Here is a 22,600-nt window from a genome sequence, read left to right on the forward strand (position 1 = left end):
CCCATCTGCAGGCAGAAGGCAGGCTGGGCGTGCAGCACTGGCTCCTCCCACCAGGCTCAGCCTGCTGCAGTCCCCTCTGCCAGCCCCCACCACCCTCCTGAGCCAGCACCCATGGATACTCACAGCCGCTCCAGCTCCTTCATGTCATCAAAAGCCCCCCGTTCCACCACTCCAATCTGGTTCTCCATCAGCTGCCTGGGGAAGCAAAGAGACAAGGACAGCTCCAGGGTGGTGGACAAGGACTCCTAGAAATAGCTGGCACGAGGGAGTGAAATAGGAACAGTGCCGGAGACCACACATTCCTGAGCTCTGGCCTGAGTTAACACTTCTCCCCAGCTCCACAAATTTCCAACACAGGCTCCTCAGCACTCAGCCCCAGCAGCAATTTGTGCTTCCAGCCCTGACCAGTACTGACCCTCTGAAGCTGTTAGCATGGCAGAAGGCCATGGGGAACCAGGGCAGAAGGCCATGGGGAACCAGATCATTAGGCCATTGCTCCAAAGGTAAGCTCAGGGAAGCTGGCACCCAGACAGCAGGGGCTAGCTCTGCACTCCTGGTGTGTACGCCCTTCTCTGGCCCAGAGGGCACACGTCCACAGGGCAGAGCAGGGGGAACCAACCAGTAGCGGGGGGAAGGGAACTTGTGCCAACTGGGCACAGCCCACACATGCAGCACTCTCTGCAGTTGGCAGATGACTCCCCCTCTGCCAGCGCCCCCACTCCGCCTGGCCACATCTGCTGCCAACTGAACCACCTGGCTCGGGGGAACTCTTCCCCTCCTCACCGCCAACGCGCCCTGAAACCCAGAGCATCTGGCTGACAGGGCAGCATTTTTCACCAGCAGATCACTTGCTGCACGGTAATTTCTGAGCTCATCGAGTATGTCTTTCTCCCATGTTTTCCCCTCCCTCCCCTCAAGCAGGTGGCTTATGGGGTCCCACAAGGGCCTCAGATGAGGTTTGGGGCAGGGCAGGGGCAGAAGCTGCTACCAGACGCTTCTCTTCCTCTGCTTTGTGTCCAAACACCTGGGCTGTTGAGGAGGTTATGCTGGAGGCTGGGGGTGGGGTGGAGGGGAGGGGTAACACCAAGATGGAAAGGGGGCTTCCCTAGACTCAGAGGAGGTTCCTGGAGCCTGGAAGGTTCCTGGGAAGGGGTCAGAGTCAGGGGTTCTGGAGAACCAGAAACCCTTTCCACAGTGATAGATAGCTATGATCCCAGAGAGGATCAACCGCAGGCTCACCAGCTCCTCCAAAGATCTCCGAAGCCACAAAGTCAATCGCTCTGAAAGAGCTAGGGCCAGGACCCCTGCATCACCCCGGGAGTAGAGAATGAGGGACCCTGGGACCATAATGAATTTCCTTGCCAGCCAGGTGGGATGTTGAAACTGGCTCAAAGCAGAAACTGAGTTGAAGTAGAGAAAATAAAGAACTGCAGTTCTCTGCACACCTGCGTTTGCAGGCTGAGACATTCAGAGCAGGAGAGGTAAAGAGATCCACCCCTTCCCCTCACTCCTCACCCCTGCCCAGCCTGACAAGGCAGGTGTCATGGATAACTCCTTTGCTGGCTGGTGGCCAAGCCCAACACAGCCATACCTGCCACCTCCAATGTCTGCCACTGCCAGCCACCTGAAGGGGTCGCCTCTGTCCTCAGCTGCCCCCCTGTAACTTCCTCCTCAAATCAAGGGGTCTGTGGCCTCGCTGGGAAGTTTTTCTAGGGCACAAGTTCAAAAGAGCTGCGGAGACTGTTATAGACTGCATACGGCCATTCTCCTCCCCAGAATTCACACACGGAAGTTCTTGGGATTCTGTTTAGAGGAAAGGCATTCAGGTACAGAATGAACGCTTAATGAGGTCCTAAGGGTGAGGGCCTAGTCTGCCAGGACTGGTGTCTTCATAAGAAGAGACATGGAGATGTCTGTGTGCACACACACAGGGAAGGCCACTTGAGGACACAGCAAGAAGGTGGCCAGGAGCAGAGGCCTCCCCAAACCAACCCCGATGGCATCCTGGCCTTAGACTTCTAAGCCCCTAGAACTGTGAGAAAATTAATTTCTCTTGTTTAACCACCCAGTCTGTGGCCTTCTGCTATGGCAGCTTGAGCAGACCTGGTCTTGCCTCACCCCAGCAGCCAGCCAATGGACAAGGCAGACCCATCTGCACAGGCCCTGCCAGGCAGTGACCACTGGTACCCGCTCCTCAGCCAGTTTTCTCAGCTATGTGTGAGGCAGTGGCCACTCTGGGTCAGGACTTGGCAGCACCTCGACCTCTTGCTCCCGTCACCCCAAGGCTGACTACGCAGGGGCGGGGCCCAGCTGGCCTACAGCCCTTCAGTCCACAGCCAGGGCTCTACCGTGAGACCACTACTAGCGGGGAGGGCAGGAGAAAGGCTACAAGGGGCGGCATCTCAGACTCACAGCACCCGCAGCTGCTTGAGTCCCACGAAGTCGTTCCTGTGGATCCGAGTGATGTTGTTGCCATTGAGTTCCCTGGTGGAGGAGAGGAGAGAAGGAGAGGGTGAGCTGCCCACGGTGGGCCTCAGGCCGGCGCTCAGCTCCAGGCTGCCTCTCCACGCGGCTCAAGTCAGTCATCTCACCAATGAGACTGCGTGCTTTCCTGCCAAGCTCCGGGACCCCAAGTCTATGCTGTCCTAGCAAGCTGGGGGGCTTCCCTGGTGGTCTAGTGGTTACGAGTCTGCATTTCCACTGCTGGGGGCATGGGTTCAATCCCTGGTCAGGGAACTAAGGTCCCTCATGCTGAGTAGGGCAGCCAAAAAATAAATAAATAAATTAATTAATTAAAAAAAATTAACTAAGACCTCTTTGCAGCAGGTGTTCAACCAACAGGAACACTCAGGGCCCAGGCTCACTACTGGGAGTGCTCCAGAACCCCAAAACATGGCTTTTGCCTTGAAATAGCTCAGTCTCACTGAAAAGACATTCACACAGGAAAGAACTTGGAAATTAGCTAGTTAGAGAGGCTCTTCAGGCAGAATTGCCACTGAGCCTCAGTTTCCTCATCTATAAACTGGGGATAACAACTGTTTACCTCACAGGATTAAAATAAGGCATAAACAAATAAAGAGCGTGGCCCACATGTGGAAAGGGCCCTTTTGGGGGTACTACTACCATCACCTGGCGGGCCTGGCCCCCACGAGTCATCCATATTCAGAGCAGGAGACAGCAGAGAGGGCCCTGACACTAAAGGAGCTGAGCAAGTGGGACTCAAGCTGAGGCCCCAAAGACAAGGCTGAGCCGCCGCAAGACAGACGGAGCGAACATTCCAGGGAAGGCGAAATCCGGAATGGGCTGTCAGGGGAGGAGACGCTGAAGGCTGGGAGCCCTGGGAAGCAGGATGGGGGGAAGGTGGGTCCCGATTGAAGCGGGCCTGAGAAAGCAAGCAGAGGACAGACAGGGAGCCAGCGTGGCTCCGGACAGGAGCTGCTTGAGACCAGTCCTGCAGAGGGGACAGGAGGACAAGGCCCAGGCAGGGGCCCCGATCCCAGGACTACAGTGTCTCCTCCCCTCACACCGTCCTGGCCTCCAGCTCTTCCTCCCTCCCAAGGCCATGCTCCTCCCTCGGCCCCCCAATCACGCCCTGGGCACCCTGGACATGGACCCCACCTCAGAGGCCGGCTGGCCTCACCTCCTTCCCCCTGTCACCCAGCCTCCCAGGAAAGCTCACTCAGCCTCTGCAGGCCATTCCTCTTCACGGGAACCCGGTCCAGCATCGGAAAGGAAGGCCACTCCAGGGGTCAGGCACTCCACTCCTAAGAGAGTTCGTCCACGGAGCCACACACAACAGACTCTCACTCAGGCCCAGCCCCAAACCCAGCTGTCACTTTCACACCTAACCTGTCTTCCTGTGCAGCTCCGTGCTCCCAGTCACATGGCCTCCTCCTCTTTCTCACCATCATCATGGTCCCTGACACACTTAACAACCCAAGAGCACCCATCCCGACGCACGTGCACGCATGTGCGCACAAACACACACACACACACAGAGTTACCCGCAGCTCAGTCTCCTCATTTACCAACTTTGATCAAAGGTTCCAGCTGTAGCCACTGTCCCAACCCAAGTCCAAGCTACTTTGGAAAACACCAAGTTCCCTTTCCTAAAAGTGTTTTGGAAGTGTGATGTTCTAGAGTTGCTTCCACCAAAAAGAAGGTGATATTGGTTTCCACACACTTCAGGAGCTGGGCTTTGTGCGCACCCTCAGAAGACGCTGGAAGGCAGTCACTGTGTCTTACAGATGAGAAGAGAGAGTCTCAGGTGCGGTACCTTCTCGAGGTCACACCTGGTGATGGAAGAGCAGGGATCCCCACCCGTGGTCATTGGACCCTGGAGCCCGGGCTTCTTCCTCCCACCAGGCCAGGGTCTCTCCCCAGGTTGACAAGCCGGTAATTCATTCAACCCATTGCTCTCTCTGCCCTTCCCCTGAGCCTGGCTCCTGATCCTTCAGAGCAGCTGGAAAAGCTCGTTCCCTGCTCCTTACCTCTTTTCTAACAGGATCTCTCTGAGGGGCTGGAGGCCTGTCCAAGGTACCCTTCCCGCTCTAAATGCTAGGGATGCCTTCTCCACTCGAGCCAAGTTCTTTGGAAAGTAAAAGACTTTTTGTTGAACTAACCACCCTCCCCTGAAACAGCCACCTCTGAGCCTCTCTTTGCTGCTCTTTCTGTAACATGACTCTGCTTCAAACAATGAGAATGTCTTCTTGAAGCCCTGAAACCTGGTCCCCTCCTTTAAGCGGGGGGAACTGTTGAAACTTTCATCCCTGAACCCCAAACCTCAAGGTTTTTGATTATAAACTTATGTTAGCTTTGATTATAAGCACAAAAATATGAAATTTAAGTGGAGGGTGACAGAGCAGCACTTCGTTAAGTTTCAGTGCCTCTGTGAAACTGAATGCCCTGCAGCCACTGAAAATGGTAGAGATTCCTTTGTGTTGACCAGGGAAGTCCCCTTGATGCGGCACTTGGGAAAAGGGCTTCAATACAGCTTGCACGCCCTGAGCCCCCTTATGTAAAAACTCACAGGCTATACGTAGAGGTAGATATGAGAGAATGAGTTTGCTGGGGGCAATTTGCCACATTCCTTTTTTCTACATTGTTTGAATTTTTAAGAGATCTATATTTTTTTAAGCCAACAAAATAGGCAAGTTATGGCACTGAAAAATAAGAGCAATATGTGTACTTTATTGAATTTTTTCCATTTCCTGAAGAATAAAGAAAAAATTCAAATCATACATAAGCTCATCAGCCAGAAAGAACCCCCTGTTAATATTCTGGAATATTTTCCCTCAAGCCTTTGGATATAAGTTTTATATTGTGGAGATAATTTGATAAATTTTTTTTGAAGACTTGCTATTCACAAAGCATTTTGCAAGGTTCTAAAGACACAACAGTGAGTGAGACGTAAATGGTGTACACATCTTCTACAATGTCATTCCCTGCTCAATCTCCACTTATGATTTTGATCGAAACGAAGGATCCCCTTCATTGGACATATCAAGTAAAGTACTTGTTACTGGAACACATGGGCTGTTTCGATATTGCTCAATAATAAATAATACCACATAAAGTTCAGTGGGCATTTGGGAGGAATACGTTCCTGGAAACGGAATTACTCAGCCAAAGGTCACGAGAAATCTGTTGAATTTTACAATCATTCACTCATTCCTCCTCATGGCAACCATGGTTCATCAGGCAATTGACTACAATAATTATTCAATTCACAGACGGCAAAATGAAGCAAAGACAGATGTTAAGACGTGTCTGAACCAGGCAGAGCCCAAATGGAGCTTAGAATCCCTGAGGACGGAATTCCCACACGCAGGCAGGCTGTGGAGGAGGATCGAAGGGGACTGGTGATGCTGGCATCTGTCTGCCTCTCTGCTCGCCTTCGCCACCAGGCTCCACTGAGCAGACTCTGGGGCGCCTTCCTCAGCCATCAGTGGACTCCAGCCTCTCCTCCTCACTTCCTGCACCCCCCCTCCACTCCCAGTCCAGAAAAGACCTGGGGCAGGCAGAGGACAGTGGTGCAGACAGCAGAGCAGACAGCGCCTCTCTCTGGAGGCCCTGCTGGGGGCTTCCAGGCAAGACCGTGGACAGAGGCCCGCCCACCCCTCCCGGCCTCCCCCATCAGCCTCGCTCTCTAACCCAGAGTCAAACTGAGCACCTCTTCTCAAGGGAGAGCCCTCAAGAAGGCAGCCTGTGAGGCAGGCGCGGCTCTCATCAGGCTCCAGGTCCCAGGCTGCAGCCTAAGAAGTTATAATGGCCACTTAGCCTGACAGAATGGCCTCCACTGTCCCCATTCTCTCCCCTCAACCGGGCGGCCCACCAGGATTGAGTTTTCAACCTGGCAAGGCCACGTCCCCTGGAACCCTCCACACAGGCTGCTGGAATGAGGCAAGGAGGTCATTTTTTGCCAGTGCCTGATTCCTATAACAGGTGGTCCTTGAGTGTTGCCATGGAGACCCCTCCCCAGCAAGCTGCCTGGGAAAAAACGGAGAAGCTACTGTGACCTTCAGACCTTTGCATCCAGAGCAGCCAAATGGGGCGAGCCCTCTGGGGGCAATTCCCAGCCTCGCTTCTCAGGAAGAAGTTAGGATGCAGCGCTACCCTGGGCTCCGCAAGGTTCCGGCCACCAGAGCCCACATCCAGCACTTCTCTCTACTGGGCACCTCTGTGTGCAGGCTCTGAGCCACCTCTAAGCATACTTCATTTCATCTCACCACACAGAGTAGCCTACGAGATGAATCATGTTTTCTCCATCTTGCTGATGAGGAAACTGAGGCAGAAATTGGTGATGAAATTTCCCCTGTGCCACGCAGCTCATAAGCAGTGGGGCTGGGACCATATCACACCTAGGCCTCTGCACGTCCAGCTCTTTCCCCTTCATCACAACGTTTTGCGTTGCTGGATTCTGTCTATCCCACTCCTCACCTTGAGCAACCGTGCCTTGGACAGAGCTGAGAACAACTTAGATAGGACATCTTGGGGCCCTATGATAAGACCATGGGCTCTACCCAAGCAACACTGTCAGGTGGCTAAGAGCTCGGGCTTCAAAGCCAGATTATCCAGCTTCAAATTCCTGCTCTACCATCGCTAGCTGTGTGACCCTGGGCACAAAGTTCAACTTTTCTGTGCCTCAGGTTTCCCATTTGTAAAATGAAGACAATGATAACACCCACCTCCTAGAGATGTGGTGAGGTTTAAATGAATGACTTGACTACTTCTAAAGCACCAAGAGCAGTGCCTGGTGTACATAAATGCTCTCTCCATCAATGTTGCCTGATGTGATTACTCTTACTACTACTGTTGGTGTTGTTTTCTTTCCCACAAGGACCATAGCCCCACTAGAAGGCTGGTGCTGGCCTAGCTGGACCACGCTGAGCAGGGAAGAGCCAGCTGCTCCTGCCCTGCAGACCCCCAGATGCTGCAGATGCCCTGAGATGGTCCTCCCTCTTCCAAAAGTAATGAGTCTGCATCCATCCTCCTCCCCGATCCTTCTCACCAGGAAGAAAGACACTCCAGTGGCAAATGGCCCTGATTCCCATCTGTTCCTGTGTGGTCTCAACCTGAAAGGAAAACCTCGGTGGGAAAAGATTTTGGAGAAAATCCTCTAAAGCAAAATTACCGAGGAAAAAACAAAAACACACCAGGATTTCTTGAATCCTCTCAGGAAACAAGAATCTGATCCCCAGCGTCTGGGTGTTTGTGATAAACCAAAAGAAACCCTTGGATTTCCTAAAGCTGCAGGAATAAACACCCTGGGCCCCTCTTGGGGTGTTCTGGGGGCTCCTCGAACTTCACAAGCATTTCTCACGGCGCCGGGGATGGGGGGTGGGGGTGGGGACAGCCACTCCTGGAGCTGGTTCTCCCACCAAGGGCCAAAATCTACAGTGGTGATGGGGAGGCTCAGCGCCCTCTAAGTTCCCTTCCTGCCAGGTCTCCAAAATCTGAACACACACACTCTGTGAACGAGACAAGCCTCGAGGCTGGGGGACTGTATTCCTTAGTTCCTTTGAAATCCTACCCTGGCCAAATCCATAGCCCTGAGTGTCTGTATAGTCAAATGGGAGAACCCAGGGAAGGAAGAACTTCGCTGCCCAGCTGCTGCCCCCACAGCAGCGGAGGGGCCCCCCACCCCCACCTGCGGGGGGATGGGCTGCATGGAGCGCCCAGGGTCACACAAGCAGGCTCCCCTCATTCCCTCTGGCTCCCTTCCAATCTGTTCTCCAGGCCACAGCCAGAGTGATCTTTTCAAGATGCAAATCTGATCATGTCACTCCCCACTTAAGCCCTTCAATGAACCCCCATTGCTCTTGGAATCAAGACAAAATCTCCTTAACATGGACTTCAAGCTCCCATGTGGCTGCCCCCATGTTCCCTATTCCGACTGGTGCCCTCGGATGGCAGGGCCTTTGAATTTGCTGTTCTCTCTGCCTACACACTCCCTCCTTCCTCTTTGACTAACTAAATCCTCCCAATTGGTCCAGCCTCCCCACACATGCCCACAGGGCACTCCCTCTGCTCTGCAGCCCCCATCAGGGGCAATTTTACATGGATTTGGGGGGGTTCCTTGACTGATGTCTCTACCCCCACCCCACCCCCGCCATGAGGGTATAAGCTTCCTGAGGACACAGGCGGTCAGTGTTTCCTCATTATTATCTCCAGGGCCTAACACAGTACATGCACCTGATATCTGAGAGATGTCTCAGTAGGTATTTCTTGAATCCAAGAATAAATCTGCATTAAAACAGACATATCCCAATAGCATTGGGTTGGGTGGGTTTTCCATGTTTCTCAACTGCTTGACTCAAAAAAAAAAAAGAAAAAGAAAACTGACACTAATTATGAAATACTCTCCCCAGATGGGCATCCAGCAAGGAAAGCTTTACACACAGAGAACACTGCTGTTTCACCAACAACCGTTCCATAGCCCACAGGTTAAAAGGCTGATTTTCCCTCAGTCCACTTGTTAGAAAAATACCAGCCCCCTGGCTTCAGCCACCCTGCTCCTCCACTTTCAATAACCAGCCCTTCTGTCTCAGGGCCTTTGCTCTCCTCCTCGCCACCAACACCCACAGCAAGCTCAGCCCTTATGTCCTACAGGCCTCAATTCAAATGTCCCTTCCTCTCTACCACCTCCTCAAAGACACTCACTTAGCTCCTCCTCCAGATCTAGACATGTGTTTAATATGAGGCTCCTCCCTGACAGGAGCCTCCTCTGACAGGCTATGAGAGGCAGAGGCCACATCTGTAAGTCATCACCTCTGAGGGTGCCTGGCACACAGTAGGTGTTCACTAAGTAGAAGCCAGAAGAACAATCCTGCCCAAGGAGCCTGGCTGCTGCCCACACATCGCAGGTAAGGCCTGGCACATACTCCCATCAGCTCCCAGCCTTCCCATAGTCCTCAAGCCTCAGTGGATCATGACCCAGAGGCTCCTCCACCCCCTCAGTGGAGCCCACGGACCTGGCGCTAACACCAGGACTGGGGCCGCCCTCCACCGTGTGACGAATCAAGAAACCCCAAAGATGAGAAGTCAGGGGCCCTGCACCGGAGCTGATCTGCTACACATCCTGGTCTGCCCAGACTCCTGGACTCCCATCTTGTTTCCTTGGCTTGAGGACTAGTGATATCTATGCTGTCACAAGCAAGGGGCTCATTTAAGCCTCATAATAGCACCTGGCTGTGACATAAAGCATTTAAGTAACGGCTCAAGATCAGCTAGCTGGTAAGGAGGTTGAGAACGTAAGACTTTGAACCCTAGCATGTCTGACTCCAGGGTCTGGGTTTTGGGTTTTTGTTGTTTTTCTTTTTAACTTTAATTGCTATAAAATACATATAACAAGATTTGTCATTTAACCATTTTTAAGTGCACAGTTCAGTAATGTTAAGTACATTTGCACTGTTGTACGACAGACCTCCAGAACTTTTTCATTCAGTGAAACTGAAACTCTACACCTGTTAAACACGAACTCCCTGCTCCTGACAACCACTTTTGTCTGAGAATTTGACTACTCTGGGTATCTCAGATAAGGAGACCTGGCTTATTTCACAGTGTCCTCGGGGTTCATCCATGGCATAGCATATGTCAGAACTTCGTTCCTTTTTAAGGCTGAATAATATTCCATTGCATGTCTACAGGTTTTGTTTATCTATTCATCCATCAGTGGACACTTGGGTTACTTTCACTCTATTGTGAATAATCCAGCTATGAACATGGGTGCACAAATATCTTTGAGACCCTGCTCTCAATTCTTTTGGGTATATACCCAGACACAAACTTGCTGGATTGTATGGTAATTCTATGTTTAACTTCTTGAGGAATCATCATACTGTTATCCACAGCAATTGCCCTGTTTTAAATTCCCAGAAACAACTCAAAAGGGTTCCAGGTTCTCCACATCCTCGCTGCCCCTTGTCATTTCCTGGTTTTTTATAGTAGCTGCCCTAATGGGTGGGAGGTGATCAGGGCTCAGCAATTAATCCCAACTCCATGGTGTATTCTGTTCTGAGGCCCAAAGTGCACCCCAGTGCCTTCACTACTGAGGTCCAATTTTCTTCTTGCCAATGCCATTCTCAGGTCTGTGGCCTGCCCCGAAACCACAACCCTAGAGCCAGGCCCCACTTCCAGCCACCAAGCCTCCACGTCCAGCACCTACAAGCCCCGTCTCCCCCCTCTCCCCAGGCCCCTGAGAGGGTACCCACCAGCTAACTCCCTGACCCTGACCTTCACCTGCAGCACCAACTGCCGGCATTCCCCAGCCCCTAAGCGGAACACCCCTCCCTATGCCAGCTTGCAACTTGGCTCCAGCCAGTAAACACATGCAGGCACGAATCAGTCTTGGCCCCTTTATGCCCTAGGGCTAAGCCCTGACAGAGGTTTGGTAGGTGCTAAATGAATGTCTGATGAATGAAAGAATAAAGCCAGGCTTTATCAAGATGGACTGTCAAATTTAAAAATTAAACACAGGATTTCCCTGATGGCACAGTGGATAAGAATCCGACGCCAGTGCAGGAGACACAGGTTCAAAGGCTGATCCAGGAAGACTCCACTTGCAGTGGAATAGCCAAGCCCTTGTGCCACAGCCACTGAGCTCGAGAGCTGCAACAGCTGGAGCCCGTGGACCGCAACAAAAGAAGCCACTGCAGTGAGAAGCTCACACACCACAGCGAAGAGTAACCCCACTCGCCACAGCTAGAGAAAGCCTGCACCCAGCAACGAAGACCCAACACAACCAAAAAAATAAACAAAGTTCAAAAAAACATTAACTACAAGCACATCTCAGAGCCTCGAGTCTCAGAGCCCCACTTACCAGCTGGCTGTTCGACCCAGGACAGATGGCTCCACCTCTCTGAACCTTCTCATCTAGTAAGCAGTGGTTAAGTGCAGCCTGCTTTCATTCCCCTTTTCTGGGGGTTCCAACTCCACAAAATCAACCAACTGCAGATCAAAAGTATTCAAAACAAAAAAAATTCCAGAAAGTTCCGAAAAGCAATGTCATTTACATTTTTATTTACAACTATTTACATCGTATTTATCTCACATTAGGTGTGATAAGTAATCTAGAGATGATTTAAAGTACAGGAGAGGATGTGAGTAGGTGATATGCAGAGAGTACACCATTTTACACAAGGGACTTGAGCGTGGGGGGTTTTGGAACCTTGGTGGTGGTGGGTGGGTGTATGTACTGGAACCAGTCCCTCGGGATACTGAGGGAAAATTGTAATGCCTTCCTCCCAGGAAGGTTATGAGTGAAAGTGGATGCTGAGTAAAGCATCTGGGTCGGAGCCTGCGCACAAAGTAAGGGCTGTGGATGGTGACCACCAGCACCATCACAACTCCCTCCCTGATGCCCTCCACCGCTGCTCTCTGGCCTGGCATAGGTCGATCCCGCCCCTCTCCCGAGGGCTCGGCCTCCTTTCCACAGTCGCCTGCCGCTCCCTCTCCCCGCGGCGGGACTCCCATCCACCAACCTCTCTGCAAACATCTCTGAGCGGCTTCCTGCGGAGCGCCTGAGCTTGTTCTCTGCTCCCGCAGACTTCCTCACCACCTACTCGCTCCCCACCATCTGCTTCCGCCTTCCACTTCTCCCGGGAAACCGTTCTGCCCAGCTTTGCCAGTGACCCCCAGCCCCAGCCCCAGAGCGTTCCTTGGCCCTCGTCCTCAGACAGGCTGGCTGCTCTCCACACGGTTAGCCCTCTCCCCCGCCCCATCTCCAAACGCCTTCTTCAGCTTTGGCAGTAGCTGCGCCGCCCAGGTGGGAATCACAAACGTTGAGCCAGGACCCCTGCATTAAATCCAGAATGAAAGCTCCTCTTGCTCCTCCCCAGCTCCTCCCTGGTGGCTCTCCCTTCCAGCTGCCCTTTGGGCGGTCCTCCTGCCTTCAACGGATGCACTTTCTTTACCAGGAAACCCCTGCACCGATTAGTGTTTCACAGCTCCTCCCACCGCCGAATCACCAAAATGGCCTTTGCCTTTAAGACCTGCTGACTCAACACCTCTGGGACAGGCCTGGGAATCTGCATTTACACCAGCTTCCCAGGAGATTCTTTTTTCCTCTGATGTCTCTGTCCCACTGCCCTCATGGACTCCACCACTTCCCCAGGAAACCCTCCCAACTGTCTCTCCATTCTGAACACTCAACAGAGTCACCTTCCCCTGTTCCTACCTCTAGGGTTATTTTTTTCACATAGTTTTTATTGGCAATTCAAACAAAAGAAGAGAAGCCAATTTCACGGCTTCTCCTCAAGGGTCAGTCACCCTCCCCAACTTTACTCTGCAAGGCTTGGGCCATGGGGTCACTCATGATGGTCCCATTTGCTCTTTCTGCACTCTCAGCCTCAGCCCAGTTCTGCCTCCTCTCATTCCCTGGCCTCTACAGTGCCTTCCACACCCTTTGAGGACTATAGTAGATGCCTGCTGCTGTAGCAAAGTGAAGTGAAGTCGCTCAGTCGTGGCCGACTCTTTGCGACCCCATGGATTGTAGCCTACCAGGCTTCTCCATCCATGGGATTTTCCAGGCAAGAATACTGGAATGGGTTGCCTTTTTCTTCTCCAGGAGATCTTCCCAACCCAGGGACTGAACCCGGGTCTCCTGCATTGTAGGCAGACGCTTTACCGTCTGAGCCACCAGGGAAGTCCACTTAAACACAAGACAAATGTATTCTCTTACAGTTCTGGGGATTGGAAGTCCAAAATCAATCTCGCTGGGTTAAAGTCAAGAGGCTCCCAGGGCTGCAGTCCTTTCTGGAGGCTTTAGGGGAAAATCGACCCCCTCTCCTTTCTCATCTAGAGGCCGCCTGTATTCTCGGGCTCGTGGCCCCTTCTTCACATCAGTCCAACCGCTAGCTTCCATCGTCACATTTCTCCCACTACTGACTCTGACCCTCCTGCCTCTCTTTAGGAACACTTGCGATTTTGCTGCATGTGTGTGCTCAGTGGCTCAGTCACGTCTGACCCTTTGTGACCCTGTGTACTGCAGCCCTCCAAGCTCCGCTGTCCATAGGATTCTCCAGGTAAGAATACTGGAGTGGGTTGCCATTTTCTCTTCCATGGGGTCTTCCCAACCCAGGGATCAAAAGCACATCTCTTTTGTCTCCAGCATGGGCAGGCAGATTCTTAACCACTGTGCCACCTGGGAAGTCCATGATTTTGTTGAGCCCTGTCAAATAATCTAAAGTCATCTCTTATCTCAAGATCTTCAAGTTAATCACATCTGCCCAGTTCCTTTGGCCCAGTAAGGTAACATATTCATAGGTTCCAGTGATTAGAATGTGGACATCTTAGAGGATTATTATTCAGCCTACCACAATGACCACATTTCCTAAAGTAAAGATCAGGATCATGAAATATCCTACCACAGGTTTTAAAAAAATTCATTAAACACATTTTTTGGAATAACTACGATGCACCAGGAGATGGAAATACAAAGATACATGAGACACAGTCCCTGCCCTCAGGAAACTCAAAACCCAAGGCACCCATCAAGAAAACCACCTTCTTAAAAAGAAATAAGATTTTTCTTCCCTACAGAAGAATTACAATTAATAAATGTAGAAGGAATGAGGGAAATAGAAAAGCAAAATTGGATAGTAATGGTTGCAGGCAACATCCATTAATGGATGCTAAAATTAGTAGGTGAGAATTTGAGGACAAAAAGGATATTACATACTCTCAAAGTATCTCCTCCCAAGTATTTAATAATTGCAAATGTAAAAATCACGTTATAGTGGTTAAACCTGGCAGACACCATCTTAACCAAAAGATCGAGATCAGCATCACCAGCAATGACACAGATCGAAGTCACCCACCTCTGACAGGATGCTGTGGGAAGAATACATCACCTTGGTAGCATTCTTGACAAAACAGAAAACACCAAACGCAAACTGAAGAGCAGTCTACAAAATAAATAACTAGTTATTTTTATAAGTGTCAAGATCATAAAGAACAATGAAAGACTTAGGAATTATCACAGGTTGAAGGGGACTAAGGAGAAATGACAATTAGATGCCATGCGGGATCCTGGATTGATCCTGTAATAGAAAAAGACATTGGTGGGGAAACTAACGGAATACAAATAAAGCCTATACCTGAGCTAACTGTAGTGTACCAATGTCAATTTCTTGGTTTTGATCAGGGAATTATGATTAAGAAAGATGTTAACCTGGGAAGCTGGATAAAGGGTATATGGGAATTCTCTCTACTATTTTTGCAAATTTTCTAACAGTCTAAAATTGCTTTGTTTTCTTCTTTTGTTTTGTTTTATTTTATTATTCGGATGCGCCAGGTCTTAGCTGTGGCAGGCAGGCTCTTTAGCTGCAGCGCTCGGGTCTAGTTCCCTGACCAGGGATCGAATCCAGGCCCCTTGCATTGAGAGCACAGAATCTTAAGCACTGGACCACAAGGAAAGCCCCTAAGATTGTTTTAAAAATAAAAGTGTTTTTTAAAAGAATAAAAACACAACAGTGATAGAAAATCCACTGTCAGAAATCGCAGTCACCATAACCAACTGGTGGGCTGCTGTCTATGGGGTCGCACAGAGTTGGACATGACTGAAGTGACTTAGCAGCAGCAGTAGCAGCTAAACATCAAAATAATGTACTAACATTATTACAAATTATAACCCAATGAATAAAAGAATAATCTGCAGTCCATACTATTATAAATAAATAACAAACAGATGGAGAAGTTGCAGTTCTTCCTTACAGTAGAATGCCAGGTAATACATAGAGAGAAAATGATGGAGTCAGAAATTCCTCATCAGTGGTACTAACACTAGTGAATGAAAGTTTGATGAGCAGGATATTTACATGTATAAGTATCTGCTGGCAAATTAATTATTAATAACAAAAGAGAAATAGTAACTTTTGAGCAGAGAAGCCAAGAAGACACAGAATTACCAAGTAATCTAAAGCTAAAATCACCAGTATTGGGACAAATTGACATCATGTATCTTCCGACATCACCCACTGAGAAGGGCACAACATTGCTTGTTTAGCATTCCAGGCAAAAATGTGTAACCTGAATGCAGTCATGAGAAAAGAGCAGACGAAGCCAAACTGAGGGGCATTCTACAAAATAACTGGCCAGTATTCTTCCAAAATGTCAAGGTCGAAAAAAATAAAGGCTAAGGAACTGGTCCAAATTAAAGGAAACTAAAGAACCATGACAAGCAGATGCCCTGTGTGATCCTGGACAGGATTCTGAACCTGGACAAAAAAAAAGCTACAAAAGACATTATTAGTACAATTGATGAAATTCTAACATGAGCCACGGAGTAGATTATAATATCGTACCAATGTTAAATTTTCTGATTTTCATAGCCTTACTGTCCTTAGAAAAATACACACTGAAATATTTGGAGGAAAAAAGTTATGTCTCCAATCTACTCTTAAATGGTTCAGGAAAAACAGTGTGTGTGTCTGTGTGTGTAACATATGATAAAGCTAAGTGGGCAAAGTACAAACAACTGAGTCTGGATAAGGGATATTCTTTTGTTGCAACTCTTTGGTGTCTGAAATTATAACAAAATAAAAAATTACAATGAACCAAGGAATCTTTTTGGGTGATGGAAATATTTTAAAACTGGGCCATGGTGATTTATTAAACATCACTGAATAGTAAAAAATAATAATAATAACCTCCAATGGCTCCCCATTCCTGTGGCCTGTGCCCACCTGTTACTTCAGTCTCCCCTCTCAGAACTCACCAACACAAACGTTCACCCCATCAGCTGGGTCTGCTCCTCATTCTCCTTCCCAAACGTACGGCACTCCTCTGGATGCCCCCAGACTCCCTTGCCTGGCTTCACCACTCGCCCACCTAATTCCTGCCCAACCTTCAAGGCCCGGTTCAAATCCCACCACCCACAGGGCTTCATCTTCTCCTCTATGTCTCACTTCCATCTCCTCATCTCTAACATCCATGGAGTACTTTCTACATGCCAACATTATTCTAACCATCTTACGTGCACTATTTCATCTGAAGTCACAGCCCTAAAAGGTAAATGCTCCCGTTTTACGGATGAGGAAACTGAGTCACTCGTGAACCGGCTGAGTTTTCTCAAGTGGTAGCTGACAAAGCCAAGATTCAAACCAGACCATTCTCACACCCAAGGCTGCCCTGGTCGCCCGCTGTGCTCTGCGTCCTGCATCCCTGTGAGCATCCCTACACATCTGTTCTTTCACAGACAGACCCTTCTCCAGCCTCCAGGCTGTAAGCTCCCAGAGGAGCGAGTCCGTACCCTGGACCACTCCAGACACTCTGCACACGGCAGGTGCCCAACAGCTGTTTGTCCGCCGCAGGCTGGGATCCAGAAAGAAGAGGAGGGGGTCTCGAGCTCAAAAAGAGGAGCCAATTCTCCACCCCGAGCACATCCCAGCTCCCTGGCTACTGCCCAAAGCCCGGCCGTCATCTGCTCTGGGTAATAAGTATTTGTATAGTGATAATTACAGCATTTGGGAAGAAAATCCCATTAAGCAAGAGCCCTGCCGAGCTGCTAATGCCGGCACAGAACTGGAGGCGGCAACTCCGCCAAGCTCCCGTCTGCTCCCAATAATGTGGGGGCTGCCTGTCCCCGCCTGCCGCCCATCAGCCAGCCCCCAAAGAGCATGGCCACCCCTGCTGGCAGCCTCGGGCAGCCTGGGCCACCACAGCCAGCCTCCTGCCTCAGGGAGGGGACACCACAGAAGGGGCAGCCCGGTCTCCATGTCCATCAGTGTTCCCTGGGGATCCAGAGCCCCCGGAGGATCCCTGGCGAGAGGGTAGGGCTGTGCTGGGATCCAGCATTGAGTGGTGCCCGAGTTCCTTTCACAGCCCTGCAATTCTCTGTCACCCTAATAACAATAATACCACTAACCGTTTATTGGGCACTTGCTGTCTGCCAGGCCCAGTGCAAAGTGCTTCTCCCAGCATCACCACATTCAACCCTCAGGACCACCCTCTGAAGCAGGTCCTGTCATCACCCCCATCTTACGGGCGAGGAAATGGGAGTCTCAGAAGCCACACTTATCCCAGTTTGCGATTACGTGATTCTTCTCATATTGTGTCATTCATCTCCATCTCCCCTGCTGGACTAAATTCGGAGAGAAAGGGGTGGTTTCAATTTCCAGCCGGGACTATTCATTCGGCACCATGCGGACACTCAAGAGACAGCTATCTGTTGAGTGAGTGAATTAAACCCCATAACCTGCCCATGGTCCCCACAGCTGCTGAATGGCAGAGAGGGGCTAAACAGCTAAGCAATCTGGCCTCAGAGCTGTCCACCTTGCAGAGAGGCCCTGCAGAACACTGACCTGCGCCCCAGATCCTCAGGGACGTGGGGTGGCCCAGGGAAGGAGCACTCTGAGAGCCAGAATCCAGCGTGCAGCCTGGCCAACACTCAAATGTTTGTCTCCTCCTACACTCTCTCCTGCCCCACCTGAACCCTCAAGCCTTCAGCGTGAGCTTCTCCAGTAATAAAAATAACAATCACCTCACCTAATGTTTGAATTACAAAGCATTTTCACACACGTAGAGTAAAAGTCTGGTAAAAACTCAGAGCTAGCAGGTGTCACTCTCCCCAGAGGGAGAAGGACGGCAAGACACCCAACATGTGCCAAGTGAGCCTCCAGGTCCTCTACATGCATGCCCTCACTTAATCCCCACCATCAACCCGCAGCCGTCACCCCTTCTACAGGTGGGGGAAGTGAGTCTCGGGTCCGATGGAGTGGCAACACCGGGCAGCACCACCCGCCACTCGGAGCCCAGCAATAAGCCCAGCACACCTGCTACTGGAGACACGAGCCTCACCAGAAGCCGACATCCCTGCGGCTCTCCAGTGCAGGAGACCAGAGTCCTGCCCAGAGAGCCCAGGCCCTGGCGGCAGACATGGCTCCTGTCTGGCCCCCTGAGCCCTCTCACTGCAGCCACCACCCAATCACTATTTGGAATTCCAAATAGGCTCCCAGACAATAAGCCTGAGGGTGCCCTGGGCAGTCTTCCTTAGTCACAACCACCCGCCCCCATTGAAGGAGGCTCCAGACACAGGCGACTAAACTGGGAGAAGGCAAGGGCCTCCCAGGCCTTGGCAACTGGCAGGGAGCTAGGGCAGAGGATGGACTGGCTAGGAGGCAAGGGAACTTATCAAGGAGGCAGGAACGTAGATCCCCAGGGCCCAAAGAGCAGGGAAAAGTGCTGGACCTGGAGGAAAACAGAAGCCAGCAGGCCTTCCCAGGGCCCTCTCACCATCCTCAAGCCTCTCTCTCCTCTCTGCATCCTACACCCACAAGGAGCATCAGTGGCAAGCCTGGAATACAAGTGTCCAGGGTCGAGGGGAGAAGTGGGGTCCACGTGCACTGCACACTGTCTGAAACACTCTAGTCCAAAAGATTTTTTTAATAAAAAAAAAAAACCAACTGAAAGCCAAGGTCCTTGAGTGGAAGAAAAAACAATATTGGCCGTGACGGGGTCCCCTGAGTCTGGCCTACAAAGAGACGAGCTCCCAGGCCTCCTCCATCACACTCCCAACCTTGCCCTGGATTTCAATTGTTCCTCTGCAGTGAATTATTCAGCATCCCTTCCCCACCAGCCCAACCAGCCCACAGACCCTCTGGGTGAACCCATTTCCTCAACAGCTCTGGAGCCTGCTCAGCCTCTTCCCAGAAGTCCCTGCAGCAAACCAATGACAATTTCTTCCCACATGAGGAGACGGGCTGGACCCTGAGGTATGGAATACATGATCATAAAGTTGCTGGGCTGCACAGGCTGCGAGAGAAACTGCCCGGAGGACAAAAGACAAACGAATGCACAGCTGCGGTCTATAAAAATTTCACAGCCTCGAAGAAGCCGCTGTTTCGGGCTCTGATACTGCATGACACCCATATTGATTAGACAGAGCATTTGCCACAGTTATTTTGAGTCTGCCCAAGGCCTCTTTTCAGGATGTGCTTTTCCTCTTCAAATGGCTCTTTCGCGGCCTGTCTGTTGAAAATACAGACTCCCTCGGCTTTCACAGCCTTTCCCACTCTGAGAAGTCATGCACATAGCAAGGTTCAGACCTGACAACTCCCTCCTGGGTCCCAACCCTGAAGTCTCTAAAGAAAAAATCCAGATAGGCCTTCCTGACCCTTCCCAACCTCAAGTCCCATCACATCCCCCTGGACGCGGCATGTTTCAGCCCTGGAGCAAACTGGTCCATTTGCCCAGCAAGCCGGGCATACTCACATTTGTAGGCCTTTCTCTCATGCATTCCCTGTCCGGGCCACCTGCCCCTCCCCTTGGCAAAATCTGACCCAATCACTGATGGGTCCCAAGGTACCCTCATAGAACAGTCTATTCTCTGAGAACTTCCTTCACCTGAGAAAAGGCCTTCTAGTCCCAAAGCTTCCCCCATGACCCCACTCTGCTGCCAGAGTTTACAGTTCCGTGTCCCCTGCCCCATCCTCTCAATGGTACATTCCTTGAGAGCGGGGCTTGCTCACTCCCAGGTGGAGCCTCAACACCCAGGGCAGCTACTGGCTCCCTAAATGTTTGCTGACTTCAGTAACAAGACTCTTCTCCTGATCCTATCATAATGAAGATGGCGCTCATTTAGCAGGCCTCACAATGTACTAAGCACTTCCCATACATTATCTTCAGTCCTCACAAGAACCAGAGACCTTATGTATCAACAGCCTCCTTTTCCTAATAGAAAACAACAATGGCTCAGAGAAGTTAACTAATTTGCCCAAGGTCACACAGCAAATGACTGACTTTACACCAGGAAATTTCACTTACATCACATTCTGATTTGCAAGAATTCAAGAGTTCATAAAAGTTAAAACAGACCTTGTCCTCAAATCTAAAGGTGGAGAGAGAGCAAGAAAGGAGATGACTTCAAGACTCAGACCCAAAAGCAAAGGAGAGGAGCTAAAATTCTCAGACCTAGGCTGCTACCAGGACAACAGCTACAGGAGAAATGCCCGAAGGACAAGGCAAAGGAACAGAGAGGAGGTCCAGAGGGAACAGGTGTGGAGGGTGACCCTGCAGCCTTGGGGATCCTCTAGAGAGATTTTTGACCTTCTGTTCCTCTCCAGGACCACACAGGATCCCCAAGGAATGTCAGTTTGTTCTAGCCTCTGCTGATGCAGCATCTTTCCCCAGCATCACAACACACACACACACACACACACACACACACACACACACACACACTTGCCTCGATTCCCATCTAGATTGCATCTAGATTGCAAATTCTCTGAACCCTCCACGGGAATTTTTCAGTCTCAGCCAATGTGCTCATTGCTGACCTTGGTACAGAGTTTGATCCAGGAGACCGTTCTCCCCAAGGTCAGATTTCTGCCTCTGACCAGCTGGGAGTCATGAAAATACACTCAAAAGTTCTCAAGAGCCACTGCAGGGGCCCAGGAGTGTGAGAAGGAGAAGGTGGGTTTCAAAGGGGCTGGCAGCCTCCTCCCAAGTCCAGTTCAAAAATCTCCCAAGGCAGCCACCTCTACAAGCAGCACAAAGGCCCCGCATGAGACCAAAAATCTACACACACAGCCCGTGGACAAGGAGATTCTCCCAGCTTTGTGCGAATGACTGAGGTGACCCCACAGATCCCAGGAATTCACACACACATATTCTGCAAGATAATTGGGGAAAACAAATTATATAGATCTATAAACACACAGGCAAGCTAACCACATACACACATGCTAACCACTCACACGCTACAAAGCTTAGCCAGTCTAGAAAGGGCTGAGTTTTCTCAAGAATTTAGAAGTGGGAGACAACAGGCTAAGAGAAATAATGTTTTTTTATGACTTGTCATGGTCAATGTCTTTAACCTCGTGTCTCCCACTCCTAGTTCCTGACCTCTCAGCATTATTCACAGACTCCTGGTCCAGGTCACATCTACCCCACTCTGGGTGCTGAATATAACATATTCCAAGCCTCAAACCCCAGTTCCTCAAGTCCATTGTCTGGGTTGGGGATGGCTGGATGTGTGGTGGGGGACCATGCCTCCCACCTGCAAGGGAAAAATTCTAAAGGCTCTGGGGCAAACAATGGGGAGCAACCTGGGTGTGGGGGGAGGAGGACCAGAAACTTCAACTCCATCCCCTCCTGCTGCCCATCAGCAACCTGCAAGCCCTCAGAGCCCAAAGGCACACCTTCCACTCAGAACACAGACCAAGCTCCATGTGCCCAGAAGGAGCCACGGTGCCTGGTGAGCAGGAGGCACGTCCCTCCTGGGGCCAGCTAGGCTTTCTGGCACCAAATCATAGGCGCCCTGGAGAAACCAAGTGCTGGCCCAGTGGGAAGGCCTGCGATACCGAGCGCAGGGTGCAGGTGTGAGGATGAGAGCTGACAGCCCCCCAAGGGCCCTTCGAATCCCAAGAAAGGGAAAGGGCAGCGCTCCTGGCTCCTGGCCCCTGGCAGGCACTGACTCCTTTATTCGCTGCAGAGCCCAGGCCCCCACGGTCCTGCCCCCATCTTTGGCCCTGAATTGCGTCGGGGTGGGAAGGCAACCTCCGGGCTCCCCGCGGGCTAAGGATGGGGGCCATACTCACAGGCGCTCCGTGTTCCGCGGGATGTTCTTGGGAACGGCCCGCAGCCCGGTGCCGTGGCAATCCACCGTGGTGCCAGCGCAGGTGCAGAGGGCGGGGCACCCCGTGGCACCCAGGCGCCACGAGGCTGCCCACAGCAGCAGCCAGAGCGCGGGCCGGACGAGCAGCGCCGAGGGCCCCCTCAGGGGTGTCAGCGCCATGGTGCCCTCACCGCGTCCCGCTTCCGTGCCAGACGGCGGCAGCCGCTCACCATCCCCGTCCGGGGTGGCCTCCAGGTGCAGTCCCGGGGCAGAGCCACCGAGAGACCGTGAGCTTGTACGCTGCACCCTTGCGGGCTGGGTGGCACCTTGCTCCTCCAAGCGCCGGCGCCTGTGCGCGGACGGAGGGAGCGCGCCTTGGGCGGAGGGCGCTCGGCTTCTCTCCGTTTCTCGCTGGCTGCGTCTCCCTCCCTCCCTCCAGCTCCCAACTGACTGCTGCGAGGAGGAAAATGGGCAGGCCCCGCGCGCGCACGCACCCCGCGCACACACACATACACACACACACTCACACCCGCACGCTCGCTCCCA

At 51.4% G+C, this 22,600-nt stretch overlaps 1 protein-coding gene across 1 annotated transcript in view; it reads right to left on the reverse strand.

Moving 5' to 3' along the window:
- Positions 1-22,234, reverse strand: part of SLIT1 (slit guidance ligand 1) — a 170,577-nt gene extending 148,343 nt beyond the window's left edge. The window contains exons 1-3 of the mRNA XM_052660767.1: positions 22,038-22,234; positions 2,413-2,484; positions 124-195 (exon numbers count right to left, since the gene is read on the reverse strand). Coding sequence (XP_052516727.1) covers positions 124-195; positions 2,413-2,484; positions 22,038-22,234 — 341 coding nt within the window. The remainder of the gene's footprint in view (positions 1-123; positions 196-2,412; positions 2,485-22,037) is intronic.
- Positions 22,235-22,600: the final 366 nt, after the last annotated feature.

This window comes from Budorcas taxicolor, chromosome 23, assembly GCF_023091745.1.
Source record: "Budorcas taxicolor isolate Tak-1 chromosome 23, Takin1.1, whole genome shotgun sequence".
Lineage (NCBI taxonomy): Eukaryota > Metazoa > Chordata > Mammalia > Artiodactyla > Bovidae > Budorcas > Budorcas taxicolor.